The following is a 16,113-nucleotide window of genomic DNA, read 5'->3' on the forward strand; positions in this document are numbered from 1 at the left end:
TTTTATCATGTAGGCTCTTTGGCCTGTGTGTCTTCAGTGGGAGGTCCTGGGCCGCCATGCTCACCGCCCGGGCACACGGGGCAGGGAGCAGAAGCTGCTGGATCCCAGCGCCCGGCTGAGTGGGGCTCACTGGCCGGTGATGAATTGCCTTTGGTCAGCAATTTTATATTAATCACTGAAGTCTGTACCCGTGTGCTGCTGGCTACCACGCCGCACACAGAATGAGAGACGGTTCCCGCCTTGAAGGGGAGGGTCAGGGCCTGTACAGGCCACATCCATAGTTGACATCGTACAGCTCGGAAGTGCTGCCCCGAATGCATCTTACAGGCTGGGACACTCTTCCTCTCCCCCTCCCTGGACGCCCACAAGCGCGCTGTAGGGCAGAGAGCAGGGCGCGGCGGGGACACGAGGCTGGGGTCACCCAGCGGAGCGTGGGGTGCAGGGCTGGGGACGGCTGTGCGGAGGCCCTGCGCCCGCCGCTGGACCTTGCTCTCCCGGAGGACAGCGCGAGAGGGGCGGGGACGGCGAGGGGGCGTGGGCGTGGGCGTGGCCCGGCCCTGCCCGTCACCCGGCCGCGCTGAGGGGCGGGGTCCGCAGCGTGGCGTTCCCGCCCGACCGCTCCGCCGCGTCCAGTCCGACGCCGCGCTCGCCAGCATGTCGTTCGTCCCGGTGGCCCCGGACTGTGACTTCCCGATCCACAACCTGCCCTACGGCGTCTTCTCCACCACAGGCAACGTGAGTGGAGGGCGCGGGGAGGGCGCGGGCGGACGGGCGGCCCCGGCACCTCAGCTTCGCCTCGGGCCTCGGCCGTGCCCGCGGGGCGCCCGGGCGCAGACTCCGGGGTCCCGGGGCCTGAGGAGCCCCGGGGCGGGGGGGGCGGGGGCCCGTTTGCGCCTGAGCAGCGGGCCGGGCCCGGGTGCCCCTGAAGGGGTGTGTGACGAGACGAGACCTCCCCACGCCCGCGCCCCTCCCGGCCGGCCGAGCAAGTTGTGCCCGGTTCCGTGCCCGAGAAGCGGCAGCCACAGTGACGGGGTTCGCTCCCTGCCCTGCAGCGCCGCGTGCGCTGCTGGCCGCGCTCCCAGGGCGGTGCTACCCCTGCCCCGGGGACTGTGAAGTGACCCCGCTGTTTGGGGCGGCGCGGCGGCCAAGTGTCTTCGCCTCCAGCTGCGAGTGTGCGCTGCGGGCTGCGGGCTGCGGGCTTGCTCCCATTCCCTGCCGGGCCCGCAGACAACCGGCTGCCAGCTGGTGCGGTCGGGCTGCTAGAAAGACGCCGCTGCAGAAGCGCCCCGAGCCCGCTCGCACCCGACCGCGCCCAGGAGCCGTGTGCCGACAGGAGCCCCCGGCGGGCGGGCGGCGGGCGGGCGGCGGGTCCTGGCGACGGGCGTCCCTTCCCCGAGCGGCTGGCCTTCGCCGCGCCGGCCGCAGCCGCTGGCGGGTCTGCGAGAGTCAACACGGCGTTTCACAACTGCCGGCCTGGCCAGGTGTCGCAAGGGCACCAAACGTTAATGGCTAACGCTCCTGCTGCTGCTGGGAGCCCTGCGAGCCGGGCGGGTTAACGCCTCACCCGTGGGAGCCACCGCCCTCTGCTGGCCGGCCGCCCGCCGCGCCCGCCGCTCCGTGGACAAGTCGCTTAGACGGGAGCACCGATGCGAGGCAGGCGGGTGCGCGCCTTGCTTTCCCCGAGGACTCGGGCATGAACACGCTGAGAGTGGCTAGCGCCGTCGGACAGCACAGCCCTGCTGTTTCCACGTGAGAGTGTGCAGGGCCGGCCACGAGGGACGGCTGGGACAGACAGCCCCGTCCCATGCCCTCTGAAGGCTGCCGGGCGGGCATGTGGCCCCTTTGGGGTCCAGGAGGCTCGGGGCCTTCACGCAGAACCGGCCTCGTCTGACGCTGTCACTGCCGACGTTTTAGCTCATTGGGAGGCGCAGGGAGCTGGGGTTCAGTGCTGAGGACCCAGTTCCTCAGTCCCACTCCAGAGAGGGCCACCCCCAGGGGGACCTGTGGGCGCTTACATAGACGGACCCTGCGGGTCAGCGAGCCGAGCCCTGACCATGCGCCTTCCTCCCAGCCGAGACCCAGGATCGGCGTGGCCATTGGAGACCAGATCCTGGACCTCAGTGTCGTTAAGCACCTCTTCACCGGGCCTGTCCTCTCCAAACACCAGGATGTCTTCGATCAGGTAGGACATGTGACTTGGCTTGCCCTGGATCTCAGTGGCCCTGCAGCTCTGTAGCTACAGGCAGGGAGGAAGGGACAGCTGGCCCCAGTGCCCTCTGTGTGGCCACCTGCAGGAGTCAGCCTGCAGGATGCGTACCTGTGGGAAGGATGTGAATTGACTTCCCTTTGGATGGCCGGGTGCTTTGATGGGCTCCTTCCCATCCCACGGTCAGGAGGGAGAGGGGGAGTTTTTGAGCACTTCCTATGTGCTAGGAATGTCCCACACCTCTCTCGCCCCATCCTCACAGCGACCCTCTGGCCTAGGAATTCGGACCCTCATTAGAGGGATGAGGGTCTAATCTGACCCTCGTTTCAGATTAGAAACGAGACACTGCTCTCCCGGGTCACGTGGCTACAAGTGTTGGAGCTGGGGCTGGAACGCCAGCCTTGGGAGCCCACAGGTGCTTTTACTGCCACGTCTCCCTGCTAAGAAGCCTCTTCTTCACTTACCTGAAGGGGATCTGTATAGACGGCGATAACCCACAGGCTGGAGGTGCCTCCGTCGGAGGAACACTGCCACCTTCAGCTGCAGGCTGGGCCAAGCTGAACTGGCAGCTGGCACAGCAGCTCCCAGGCTGGGCCTGTTGTGTGCAAGTCCGTGAGGGGCTGAGTCCCTTCAGGAGAGGTGACACCTTTCCCCGTTAATGAGCAGGCGACAGAGCTAAGAGCCAAAGTCCTGAGAGTTTGAGTGGCAGGGCCCTGGAAGGCCTGTCCTGGGGACAGGAGGGGCACCGCCCAGCATTTTGCTGTGTGTGACCTTCTTTCTCCCTGCTTCAGCCGACTCTCAACAGCTTCATGGGCCTGGGCCAGGCCGCTTGGAAGGAGGCAAGAGCTTTCTTGCAGAATTTGCTGTCTGCCAGCCAGGCCAGGCTCAGAGATGACATGGAGCTTCGGAAGCGGTGAGGAGTGGTGGACATCGGGGGGTGCGGGGGGAGACGAGGACAGGGTGGTCGTCAGAACCATCCCGAGTCACCCCTGGGCTGCTCCGGGGTGACGGGCATCACCCCTGTCCCACTGCCTTCCATGTCCTGGTCTGGTTCCTAGCATCGGTGTGATTTAGCTCGTTTCCTAGACAAACACAGGCAGAAAAGAGGCATCTTGGCTTTGGCGGGTGGACGCTCTTCCGGGTGTGGCCGCCTCAGCCCAGGCCCAGGCCCGCCTGGCGGCGCTCACTGGAGCTCGTGAGCAGCACTCTGGGTGGTCCGGGCTGAGACGCGGGTGGGCCTCCAGAGCAGGGACCTCGCCTGTCACTTGCTTGACCCTGAAGCCCCTGCTTCTGTGTTTCAGTGCGTTCGTCTCCCAGGTTTCTGCCACGATGCACCTTCCAGCCACCATAGGTAAGTACAGTCTCATGACAAGGACATGCACGGAGCAGCCTCGTGGACCCAGATGGCCGGTCCCTGCTTCTTGGTGGGGAGGGAACAGAGGAGGGTCTCTGGGGGTTACCCCCTCCCCATCACTGACCCCGGCCCGGCATTGACGCAGACGGCCAAAGGCCAGAGCTCATTTGTTTCTAAGTTGGCAGTTCCCCAAAAACATTGCTTTTAGTGAGGCTAGTGTGTGTGCCTTTCCTGCTGACCGTGGGGACCGTCCCAATGCTGTGGGTGTGCACTCACGGCCCCTGCCTGCCAGCCACGGAACGAGGCGTATGGGAAGTTACACTCCTGCTTCCTCCGCCTGGCGTCTCTCACGCCAGTCCTCGCGGCCATCCCTTCCCTGTCCTGAGGGGTCGCTGATGGCCTCCCGTGACTGTCTCTGCAGGTGATTACACAGACTTCTATTCCTCTCGGCAGCATGCTACCAATGTGGGGATCATGTTCAGGGGCAAGGAGAACGCGCTGATGCCCAATTGGTAAGTCCCAGGCCAGGGTTTAAGTTCAGAGTCTGTCTGTCCATATCTAGCAGCACGTCGCCTGCCCCGGGACCGGCCACGTCCTCTTAGGTTAAAGACACTGGGGAGGAAAACCAGTCATGACCTTGATATGACCACTTCGGAAAACAATGGTCTCAGCTCCTGGTCTTCTCAGCACAGCCCTGGACCTGCTGTGGGGTCATGGGGCAATCTCGTGAGCCCCTTTATCGAGAGAACGGGGGTTAGTCACTGAGATCCTCCCCGATTCTCTCGTTTGTAAGCAGGATGTTACTGTTCCGTTGGCAAAAGCCTTAGCTTCTAGTGTTTTCCATGTTAGAAATCTCTGATGAATGAGAATCCTTACGTGTGCCGCTGCTGTACTTTTCCCAAAGTGTGGTCAGTTCAGAGTGAGAGCTGTGTTCATTTATTTGACCCTCCTCATAGTTCAGCAGGGTCGCCAAGGCTATGACCGTTGGCCCATTTCACAGGAGGGAAAATAGGTTCACAGAAGGGCTGGCTTGCCTGAGACCAACAGGGCCACAGGTTGTCTTCTGACTCCCAGGTCAAGGCCGCTGCCCAGCTGAGGTCCTGGCCCCTTTGCTCCATGTGGTCCTTTGGAGGTGACCGTTACTCAGAGCAGTGGCACGTGCACGCACACCCCAGGCCAGGTGCCATCAGCCACACGTGGTAGCTGGGGTGGGCACAGGCTCTTCCCTCTTTCAGTGACAGTTTCAGGTCGGCTGTGCCAGGCGGTGAGAGGTGTCAGGACCCAGATGAAGAAGGAAGAAGGAGAGAAAGAGCAGGTTAGGACCCAGAGAAGTTAAGCAGCATCGCGAGGTTGTGGGACAAGCGGGGGTGCATCTGAGACCGCAGGCGGACAGGGACTCGGGACTCGGGCCTGAGCGGGGCCCAGGCTGAGTGTGAGAGCCACACCCCACTTCCTCAGGGGAACAGCAAGCAGGCCTCGCTCACGATGCTTGCAGCAAGGTGGCCCGTGGCTGTGCCTTGCTTTATGCACATGTCCTTTATTACAAACGTACTATATACTTCCTGGGATTCACCCAAACAGCAAGGACAGGACATCATTAAGCAAAACACTGAATATGTGAAATGTGCATGCCCTCCGCCCCTCAGTCTCCCTTTCATGCATCTATCCTGCAGACATAACATTTACATTCAAGAGCAAAGGTGTTTGCCTGCAGTCTTTCTAATGGCCCAAAGCTGGAAGCAATCTGAGTGCTTATTGGTGGAGGAAGAGTTAAAAAATTATAGTCTATTCACAACATGATACGTTTTATAGCTCTTGAAAGAAAAATTGAGGATCAAAAGGGGTGTGCGTACGTGAAGGTGTTGTGCAAAGTTGTTGTCATTTTTATAAGAAGACAAAAAAAATATGTGTACATGCACACTCTGTTAGTTTCCTCTTGCTGCTGTGACAAAGTGACACAAATTTTGTAGCTTAAACAACACAAATATGTTCTCTTACAGTTGTGGGGGCCGGAAGTCAGAAATCAGTTGCTCTGGGCTAAAGTCAAGTACTGTCTCTCTGTGACTGGCTTCTGTCACTTAGCACGGTGTCCTCAAGGTTCATCCACGTGGCAGCGTGCGTCAGAATGCCCTTTCCTTTTAAGGCTGAGCGATAGTCCGTTATATGCATAGACCCCATTTTGGTCATCCGTTTATCTGTTGATGGACACATGGAAATACCTTTCGGTTTTTGAACCATGTACGGGTGCTGATTCTTTTTTTGTTTTTAATTTCTAAGAACTCTGAGATGTATGTTGTAACAGGTAACAGGCACCCTGTGTTCTCTCACCTTCCTTTCCCAGGCTGCACTTACCGGTGGGTTATCATGGCCGTGCCTCTTCCATCGTGGTGTCTGGCACCCCAATCCGAAGGCCCATGGGACAGATGAGACCGGATGACTGTACGTGCCCCGAGGTCCCAGCCCGCCTGTGTAGCTCGGTGTCTCGTGCCGTGGTTCCCTGGCCTGCTGCTGACAACAGCCTTTCTCTCTGGTGTTCTTCCAGCTAAGCCTCCCGTGTACGGCGCCTGCAAACTCTTGGACATAGAGTTGGAAATGGTAAGCGGGACCTCGAGGTTTTGTTGCCATGGGCTCTGTATACACATTATGGCAGGATGCTGGGTGGGGGGGCTTCCCATAGCAGCCCCCAGGGTTTGGGTGAGGCCTGGGAAGCCTCTGGGTGTCCAGTCACAGCAGGTGGAGGAGAAGGGGTGTGGGCCTCCCAGGAGGGCTGTGGCAGTGGGAACCCCGGGTTGGGTAGAGGCAGACAGGAGCTACCTGCCGGTCAGTCCTGTCCTGTGATTTCTTTAAACTCTGTCAGAGGAAGGCAATGTGTGGGCACTGCCAGCGTGTCCCCCAGGCCCAGCCAGCCACTCCCAGGGAGCCCGTTGCCTCCTGCTGCCATAGTGACGGTGCCACATGGACGCAGAGCAGGGCACGGAGACCAGGTTTGGGGCAGGGTCTTGTCTCTGGGCAAACGGAGGACTCTGCAGGCAGGTGCCCCCGCTGTGTTGGTCCCTGTTGGGGGGCAGATGGGGCCGGTGGAGAAAAGGCAGAAAGTCAGCACGGGGGGGGGGGGGGGGGGGGGGCGGGGGCGCACAGGTGATTGGACCGCATTGTGGTAAGATTCTCGGTGAGCTGGTGCCCTTGGGTTTTGTTTTTAAATCTTGATGAAGGTTTTGCAATGTTTAAACACTGTCACAGGGCAAATAAAACGACTCCGGTTTTGCAAATGTCATAGCAGCTCATGTGCTATTGACAGACATTGTCCCAATTTTTCCTCCAGTCGTGTCACGACGTTCTGTTGGGTCCTGCTCATTGTGCCAATGACGTTTCTCTTCCGAGGTTGTGGGTGATGGATTGGGGGGTGAGGGGCACCCCACCAGGCTCTTGGCTGCATTTTGGAGGCAGCCTTCCAATTTTTCATGGCACGACTACAGATCCCGATACTGTCATTTTTCACGAGCCTCGTGGAGCTGTCCCGTCTTGAAATGCAGCGTGCGTGTGGGGAGGGAGAGGCAGCAGAGCAGTGGGGCGGTGGCACTCAGCACAGGGGCCATGAGTGGGTGCTCACCACCTTCCGGGTGCAGCAAAGGACCTGGAAGCGCCGTGGATTCGGAGCCCTGCCAGGCCCCTGTGGCAGTCCTGGCCCCTGGCCATGGCCGCCTGGTTTGGAAATGCCTGGCTTTGCCCTTCAGGTGGTGACCTGGGGTGGCAGGTGGCCCCAGATTCTAATCTGCTTTTCCCCATGGCAGGCTTTCTTTGTGGGCCCTGGGAACAAATTTGGAGAGCCGATCCCCATTTCCAAGGCCCCTGAGCACATTTTTGGGATGGTCCTCATGAACGACTGGAGTGGTAAGTATTGTGGGTGGCCTGAGGGGGAGTCCACTGCGCGCGCTCAGCTCCGGGGGCCCCTGGGCCTGGTGTCCTGGGTTGGTTGTGAGCGTGGGCTTGGACAGCAGACAGACTTCTCGGCTTTGAGCCCCTGGGCCAGTCACGTCACCTCCCTGAGCCCCCGTGTTCCTGTAAGTGGAACGGGGACACGGCTGACGTCACAGCCAGTAGGTGTGAGCCCTGTGTGCCAGGCCCTGTGCTGAGTGCCAGCAAGGTACAGGTCATGTCGTCACCCCCACCTCACAGATGAGGAGCTGAGGGATTTCAGTTAGTGGCTGAGCTGATACTTCAAACCCAGCCCAGTTCCCGAGCCTCTGCCACCTGCGGGAGGAAGATGGCACCTGAGTCCAGGAGGTGTCCGCCTCACAGTTGGAGAGTGAGCTCCAGCCCCCTGTGCCTGCCCTTGGCCATCCTTCTCTTTGCTGTAACCTGGCACCGTGACCCAAGGGACCTCCGTCCTTGGCATGGAGTGCTGTGGCCGCTTGGACCGGGGCAGCCTGGTTGGGGCCAGAGCACCGTCTGTGCTCCGTGGTCGGGGACGAGGGGCGTGGAGTGAGGTCCCGGCAGCCCTCGTCAGCCCCGCTCCCCTTCTCCTGTAGCTCGAGACATTCAGAAGTGGGAATACGTGCCTCTCGGGCCGTTCCTCGGGAAGAGTTTTGGGACCACCATCTCTCCGTGGGTGGTGCCCATGGATGCCCTCATGCCCTTCGTGGTACCCAACCCTCACCAGGTGAGCAGAGCCCGGCAGGACGCTGCCCACCCTGTTTGCCCACCCGGCGGGCACACTGTTGGGGCAGGGATGGGAAGTGGGGGGGCTGGCTCCGCGCCCAGGCAGGCACCAGTCATCCTGCCTTGTGCTTTTTTTGCCCCTGTGCGGTTCTTGGGGAAAACAGATTTCGTAACCGTCAGACTCCTCTGAGGCCAGGGGGACGGGCTGCTTGGCAGGGGAGAAGGGGTCCCTGCCAGTGTCACCCCATTGCACAATTTCCCAGGGGGTCAAGTTGGGTTCAGTATGATGCTGCCCCCTGGAGCCCAACTGGTAGAATGCAGTTTGGATTCTGGCAGCGAGGGGTTCCGGTCCCCGAGCCCCAACATTGTTCAGGGCTGTGTCACCGTCTCACCTCTCACTGCTCGTCCTGTCACAGTCTGGTCGCTGCCCCCATCACCACCAGTGGCCTCGCCAAGTGCCCTGAGGCCTTATGGCCAGTGCGGTGGCCTCATGCTCTCTTTGGCCCCCTGGCCACCCCTGCTCTTCCTCAACACACCCCCGCCTGGCATCTGGTGCGTGACCTGCCCCACTTCTGTGTCTCCAGAATCCTGTGTGACCCCGTCCTCTACGTGGGGGAGCCCTGGCGAGCTCCGGCCCTGTGCTGCTCTGCCTGCACGTGTCCCCTGAGCACCTCGCCTGCTCGGGGCCCCACCCCACCTCCCTCAGCTCCTGCCCCAGACGCCCTCCTGCGCCCCTCGTCCCCTCCAGGCTCCATCCTTCGTCCGGCTCCCTCCCCGTTCACAGGTCCCCTTCCCCCCTCTATGCCGGCCCCTCCCAGATACCACGTGTGACCGACCTTCACACCTCGGCTACTTCTGCCCTGTCATTTACTCAACATTTTCCTGTCAAGCAGATCCCATGTTAAAACTCAACTAACGTGTTTATAAAAGGAGCTTTATGTCCCTACTGGTGTCACTAGTCACCATGTTAATCATAAAAAGAAAAAGAATCACGTAGCTGTTAAAACCACCGTAATTATGTCACATACCACTAGGGACGCAGCATCGCGCTTTGGGAAAACACTGCTTTGGGCCTAAGTGCAGACCTGGCTCGGCCGGCATAGCTGCCTCTGCAGACGGTCCCCAATCAGACGGGCCATGAGCCTCCGTCTCCGCCTCCGCTCTGTCACCCGGCCTCTCCCCCAGACCTGGCTTTGCTCCTCATCTCTGGCTGTCCCACTGATCACCCGCTGGGACATCTCTGATTGGGCACCTGTCCCTGCTGAGGCCCCTCCCCCAGCCCCTTTTCCTGGAGCCGGGCACATAGGACCACCCTCGCTGCCCACGTGCAGGACCATCGGGCGGGGTCCCTGGCGAGCTCCCCTTCTCCGGCAGGCCCTCTGCTGTGGCTCCGCCAGGGCCAGCTCGGCCCGCCTGCTCACGCCCCTGTGCTGTGCTCTGTCCTCACAGGACCCCAGGCCCCTGCCGTATCTCCGCCATGACCAGCCCTACACGTTTGACATCAACCTGTCTGTCGCCCTGAAAGGTACGGCCATGGGGTCAGAGGGTGTGCGCAAGTGCCACTGCCCCAAGGACTCCTGAGCTCCAGCAGGGTGAGGGGGTGTCGCCTGCTCCAGCCTTGGAGACGTGTGGGCTCTTGGAAGGGAAAGAGAAGGGGGGACACTGTGCTCAAAGGTACCCATGCGGGACCCACGCGGCCCTAAGCCCGTATGGGTCACTCTCAGCTATTAGGGCCGGAAGCGTAGAGTCTGGGGCCCCTCCTCTGCTCGAGTCCCCTCTCCAGGCTCCCCAGCCAGGGGCTGCCCGCCTCTGCTCACACATCCTCTCCCACGTGACACATTCCATGCGTGCCTGTTTGGGAGCTGTCCTCGTGGACCTGCCCTTTGGGGCCTCACAGAGAAGCACAAGCAGCCCCCATGCCAGCCGTGGGTCAGGGTCCACGTCCCCCTGCGGCTGCTCGGAGGCCTGTCACTAGGCCAGTAGCGTGTTGCAGGCCGTGCCTGGGGTTCGAGCCTTGGCTCTGCCCCTCCCAGAAGTTACTGAACCTGCCTGTGCCCCAGTCTGTCATCTGTAAAATGGGGTAATAACGCCATTGATCTCGTGGTAAAGTTGTGAGGGGTATACACGTAGATCCGAGTGAAGGTCAAGGACAGAGCCTGTGCCCAGGCAGAGGCTGGCGTCATTTTCCATTTCCAGTGGGGGCCCTCGGGCTGGGGGAGGGTCTGCCTGGGGCCACACCCTTTCTTCCTAGATTTTCTCCTTGGGGTCTGTCCCTACACAGGTTCTGCTGTGGCTTTCTCACCGCCAGGCCCAGGGCCTGCGCCCTTCACAGGCGGTGCCTGGCAGCAGGCCTGGTGTCCCCTTGCCAGCAGGCCGGTCCCCCAAGCACAGGGCTGATAGGGAGTGCCTCAGAGCTGCCACAGTGACCCCTGGAAAACTTCATGTCACAGTTTGGGAAACTGAGGTTCGGAGGCGTTATGTTGAAGCCACACCCTGCCCGTCACTGGAGGAGGGTGGCAGGGACGCATGGCCCGACGGTCCAAAGGGCGCCTGAGGGAATGGCAATAGGACTCACCTTGTGCATGACCCCCACTGATGAGCGGGGCCGGCGGCGTTCTGAGGCTCCACGTGAATTCAGAGGAAATACGAGCTGTGACCGGGACGCACCGTCCTCCGTGCGAGTGGGGGCAGAGGGGTGGCTGTGTGCATATACTTGCTGTCTCTGGATAGAGCACCTCTGTGGTGCCTCCCGGGTCCGAGAGCCTCACAGCTTCCATTTCACGGAGTCTCTAGGCAAAGTTGTGCTCGGAGGTGGGAAGCTTAGGCCACACAACAATCCACCTTGCACGGTGGGTTTCTCTTTCCTTCCTGGTGAACGGAATGGAGTCTCTTTGTCACTGTCACGTGCCTCATCTTTCCAACAGGAGAAGGAATGAGCCAGGCAGCGACCATATGCAGGTCCAATTTCAAGGTGAGCGTTGAAGCGGGGCAAGTGCTTCCGGAAGTGAGGGGAAGAGGGCGCTCTTCTGGCAGGAACAGGGGAGTCGCGTCCCCTGGACGTGATGACAGGTCGGCCCCATGTGGGCCTGGGGCTTCCGTGGCCTGGCTCCTTTCCAGAGAGGCTGCGAGGTCACAGAGACCGTCCAGATGAGTCTGCACGGACGTGGCCAGTGACTTTCCTGGGGAATAATAGACGTGCCTGTAAGCGTGTCGCCTCCGGCTTCTGTCGGGCTGGATGGATCAGAGTGACTTTGTTTTCTTAAGTGAAACTCTAATTGAAGCACATAGATGACAATGTACAAATTATAAGTGTCCATACAGCTCAGTGAATTTTCACAAAGTCACCCTCCCTGGGCCGGCAACCAGCACCGAGATGTAGAGATGGGAAATTTCCAGGACGTCAGCTGCGCCCTGGGCCCCCTTCCAGTTATGTCGTCACTGCCTCCAACAGGGGTGCCCTCTCTGCTGGCCTCTGTGGCCGTACATTAATCGTGTCTGCTTTTCCCTTTTATACAAGCGGAATCATACACTGTATATGCTCTTTCTCTGGCTTCTCGTGTTTTAACCTTGTGTTCGTGAGATTCAGCCATGGTGCTGTTTGTCGCGATGGTTTGTCGTTCTAGCGCTCTGTGAATACTCTGCCATTGACAAGTGGGTTGTTTGCACTTTGGGTTATTACAGAGCCACCAGGGATGTTCCCGCCCCATCTTTCGGTGCACATACGTGCACGTGCCTGTCGGGTGGGTACCCAGGCACAGAGCTGCGGGGTCACAGAGCACGCGCCCCGACACACTCCGCCCAGGGGGTCACCCAGCCAGTTTTCCAGAGGGGTTGTGCAGTCCACCCTCTCGCGGGCAGCGTGTGAGCATTTCAGCTGCCCCGCGTCCCAGTCAGGACGTGGTGGTGTCTGCCCTTCCATTGTAGCCATCCTGGGGACTGTGATTTCATTTTGCTTTTCCCGATGACTAATACTGCTGGGCACCTTTTTGTGTTTCCTGACCATGTGAGCCCCCTCGGAACCAACATGTTCCTATTTCCTCTCCGTTCTAGTTTATCTTTATGCTGGGCTCCTTGGGCTAGTGAGAAGAAATAGGGGCCGCCTTGAGGGGTTTGGGCAAGAGTCCGTTTCTGAGGTTTCCTTTGCCTGGATGTGGGGCCCCGAGCTGGGGAGGCGCAGATCGAAAGCCGTGGAGAGGGGCAGCAGTGCGTACCTCTGAGCCTCTCGGGGGCACACGGGCCTGGCCCCTTTTCCCCACAGCCTGACCTCCCTTAGGGCTGCTTTGTCCCGTGGCCCAGGGTGTGAGAATGACAGCGAGGTTTTGCTCACGAGGAGCCTCTGCCGTGATGAGTTCCAGGGTGTTTGCAGGGCAGAGTGTCGCTATGGACAGACGAGCAGGCTTTACACTGAGGGGCTGAGCAGCGGGGCCGGCTGCTCGGGGAAGGTGGTGTGGGCCCGGACACAGGTGGGGAAGGCCCCTGGGCAACTGTGCGGAGGCCAGCTGGTCGCTGCTTTAGGGGCCTGGGGGAGCTGGTAGGGGAGCTGGGTGGGGGACCCCGGGAGGAAGCCCGCCCGCCCCCACCTCTGTCCCTTGCCCGCAGCACATGTACTGGACGATGCTGCAGCAGCTCACTCACCACACTGTCAACGGCTGCAACCTGCAGCCCGGGGACCTCCTGGCATCTGGAACCATCAGCGGGACGGTGAGTGTCATCGCCTTGGGGACTTCCCATGTAGCTAGAGCTGGCCTGCTCCCCACACAGAGCGGAGGGCTGCAGCCCGCCCCCGAGAAGGGATCGCAGCCCCAATGCAGACGCGTCTTACAGCTCCGTCCTACTCAGCTTCCTGCGTCTCGGTGCAAAAGGGACTTCCTTTCCAAATTCAGAGCTTAAGGCTGGCATGACTGAGCGGCTGCGTCTGTCTACCTGGGGAGAGTCATTCTGACCTGTGGGGACAGTTAGGAAACGGCCCGTGTGTGGTTGTCACCAGCGCACACTGCGCCCTCCCAGGATGAGGCGGCCCCCCTACTGTCCGCCCATGGTAGCGTCTCAGAACCTTGAGAGACGATGACTTGGGAGGGTATGTGCCGTCACTTCCTGTGAAGTCCTGACTGCAGCCTCTTGTTCCGAGTGGGAGGGGTCCAGCTTCCCCCCAGCCCTGAACAAAGGGCAGGGTGCCGAGACTCAAGCACACAGACACAGCGTCTGTGGGGGGCTCAGGGCCCCTCCACCCATGCCCAGGACCCCCACGCCTCATGTGCACAGGAGCGGACAGGCTCAGGGAAATCCATGTGACATTCTCTTTCCTCTCCTGTTACGAAGGAGCCAGAAAGCTTTGGCTCCATGTTGGAGCTGTCATGGAGGGGCACGAAGGCCATCGAGCTGGGGAATGGACAGACCCGGAAGTTCCTGCTGGACGGGGATGAAGTCATCATCACAGGTGAGGGTGGCCACGCCCGGCTTTGTCTCCTGGCCTCCGCCTGTCCTGTCCTGTCGGCTGTGCAGCCCTCGGCCTTCCTCGGCTCCACTCTGGCCGTCCCAGGGCTATTCTGCTTGCTGTGTCTTTCATCCCAGCCTTGGCTCACGGGACTTTAAATTTCAGTCGCCTGAGACCATGGAAGTCCCGCTTTGTCCCCTTTCTCCCTGAGCAAAATGGTGAAATCACGGCAGGTTCCCGTCATTCTGGACTCTGCGTGCGGAGAGCCTGTGTTTGGGCATCTGCCAGGCACCTGTGAATGGCGAGGCTGTGGCCAGCTTTGCCCAGCAGGATGGCGTGTGGGGCAGTGAGATGATGTCAGCGGCGTTTGCCTGTGGGAAGCAGGGTGCTGACCAGTGGGTGGAGGTGCTGGTGGAGCTCCAGGCAAGAAGGGAGGGTGAGCTTCAGGCGGTCACAGGGCTTCTCGGTCCCGCGCACGACAGCTTCGCACACATCTCTCGCCCGGGTCTCCGCGCCTTTGCACGTGCTGTTTCCTCTGTCTGGCATGCTGGTCATTGTGTCCTGGTGAACTCCTGTCCACCCAGCTCCTCCTTTGTGCTCTCGCGTCCTCCGTGCTGCTCAGCCCCGCAGACGTGTCTCCTCTGACACTTGTCTGGACGGGCAGGACCCTCCTTGCCGGGATGAGCGCCTCCCCCTCTCTGCCTTTCCGTCACTTTTGTGGAAATGGGGTTGAATGAATGACACTGACGTTTTTTGAACATGTGCTCTGAGAGAGAGCGCGTGCTGGGGCTTCATCCAACCCTGACATAAGGACGGTCATTCCCGCTTGCAGGCGAGCTTAGACTGGCTGTCCCCATCACCCCGATTATCGTCGTCATAGCTGATATTTACTGAGCAGTCGCCATGGGCCAGGTGCTGTTCTCGGGCTTTTCTGTGTGTCAATTCATATTGTCTGTGACAGTCCCATACCATGGGTACTATCATTAGACCCATTTCACAGATGAGGAAACTGAGTTCAAGGGGCACCCAAGGTCGTGGAGCCAGTAGGTGGAGGAACCAGGCTTTGAACTCAGGCAGTCTGGGTTCAGGCTCATTAGCAGTCCTGGGATTTGAACCCAAAGCCACGTGGGGAGGGTTGACCACCAGTCGGGGAAACTGTGGAGCGTCACTGGGGTGCTTCCGAGAGCCCCTGAGTGCGGGCAGGCCCTGTGGCTCTGTGCAGATCTAGAGGGCTGTTCTTCTGTCTAAACTCCATGTGGGTCATTTTGGTGGTGCCTTCCTGCCTCAGGCCCAGCTGTGTGATGACCGGCACTGTGGCTGCTGGGGCGTCGGTCCCACGCGCCTGGAGGCTTCCTGCTGACCCCTGTCCCCTCTGTTCCAGGATACTGCCAGGGGGACGGTTACCGTGTCGGCTTTGGCCAGTGTGCTGGGAAAGTGCTGCCCGCCCTCTCACCAGCGTGATGCTCTCTGCTGTCCTGGAAACGGGGGGCTAGGCCCCCATCCCGCCCCTAGGGTCCAGGGGACCCCGCCGTGGCTGTAGACCACTCTCCTTTCAGTGATAAATAAAGCCCTTGTGCTGTCTCCATGCTTGGAGCCCTGCACTGTCGTGGTGTGATGTCCCCTCGTGTTCTTGAGTGAACTCGGAGGGTCGGGGTGTGTACTGCTTCCGTGGGAGACGTTCAACAATTTGTTTTCTCGATTTTGTCAGTAAAGGTCTGGGTGGGGCCTCCCATCTCCCCTGCGATTGGAAAGAGACTGGCGCCCCTGCAAGCAGCAGAGCCAACGGGCTGTGTATGCAGAGAGGTTTAGTCTAGGGAACTGGCTCACGGCATGGAGGGCGCTGCAGGGTGGGCGGCAGGCTGGGGACCTGGGGAAGGGCTGCAGTGAGCGTCCGGGGGTGGTCTGCCTCCTCCAGGGAGGAGGAGGAGGACAGTAAGGTCCTTTGGCACAGGAACGCCAAGGGCCCAAGCTGGTCGCTGTCCCTCGGTCCCCCCAGGTCTGCTGGCCGTCCTGCCGGCTGTCCGGGAGGGCGGCCTCTGGACGATGTCACCCAGGCGCACGCCCTCCAGCCCCTGGTTGGGAGGGGGCCGTGGTGGCTCAGGCAGGACAGAAAGGCCACAGGGTTTGCTCTCCTCACTCCTTCCCTGCTGGACTAGTTTGGGGGTGGCTGTGACCCATGGTGTCCCTCTCCCTCTGGCCCAACAACCCTTCCTGGATTCTCGTGCCCCTCTTCCCTCGCCGTCAAGGGGTGTCGTGGCTTCTCAGTGTCATCAGTCCTGGGTTATTCCCCATCCCCTGCTGCACTCTGAACCTGCCTACACTTCTGAAAATCGTCCCTCAATGAAACCCTCTTCAATTCATCCTGTAAGGATGCCTCTGCTTCCTGCCTAATAAAGCAGCTGGTACCAGGAGTGGCATCAGGAAACAGTGTCTTAAAATCAGGTTCTGGAATTAAGTCTG

At 60.4% G+C, this 16,113-nt stretch overlaps 1 protein-coding gene across 1 annotated transcript; it reads left to right on the forward strand.

Moving 5' to 3' along the window:
* The first annotated feature begins 560 nt into the window (after positions 1–560).
* On the forward strand, positions 561–15,254 carry FAH (fumarylacetoacetate hydrolase). The gene is made up of 14 exons (XM_074318277.2): positions 561–735; positions 2,072–2,182; positions 2,998–3,119; positions 3,508–3,557; positions 3,982–4,072; positions 5,902–5,999; positions 6,103–6,155; positions 7,352–7,451; positions 8,090–8,220; positions 9,669–9,744; positions 11,144–11,190; positions 12,819–12,920; positions 13,539–13,656; positions 15,035–15,254. Exons 1-14 carry the CDS (start codon positions 655–657, stop codon positions 15,112–15,114), a joined length of 1,260 nt encoding a protein of 419 aa, XP_074174378.2. The 5' UTR covers positions 561–654; the 3' UTR covers positions 15,115–15,254.
* The last annotated feature ends 859 nt before the right edge of the window (positions 15,255–16,113 follow it).

The sequence above is a fragment of the Rhinolophus sinicus genome, chromosome 13 (genome assembly GCF_057876585.1).
Source record: "Rhinolophus sinicus isolate RSI-liver-muscle chromosome 13, RSI-T2T, whole genome shotgun sequence".
Classification (NCBI taxonomy): Eukaryota; Metazoa; Chordata; class Mammalia; order Chiroptera; family Rhinolophidae; genus Rhinolophus; species Rhinolophus sinicus.

Bases quoted from the DNA above. Each gene is read 5' to 3' on its own strand.
- FAH (XM_074318277.2), top strand. From the start codon at position 655: ATGTCGTTCGTCCCGGTGGCCCCGGACTGTGACTTCCCGATCCACAAC. The intron at 2,183-2,997 runs GTAGGACATGTG...TCCCTGCTTCAG, and splicing joins ACCAGGATGTCTTCGATCAG to CCGACTCTCAACAGCTTCAT. The intron at 13,657-15,034 runs GTGAGGGTGGCC...CCTCTGTTCCAG, and splicing joins GGATGAAGTCATCATCACAG to GATACTGCCAGGGGGACGGT.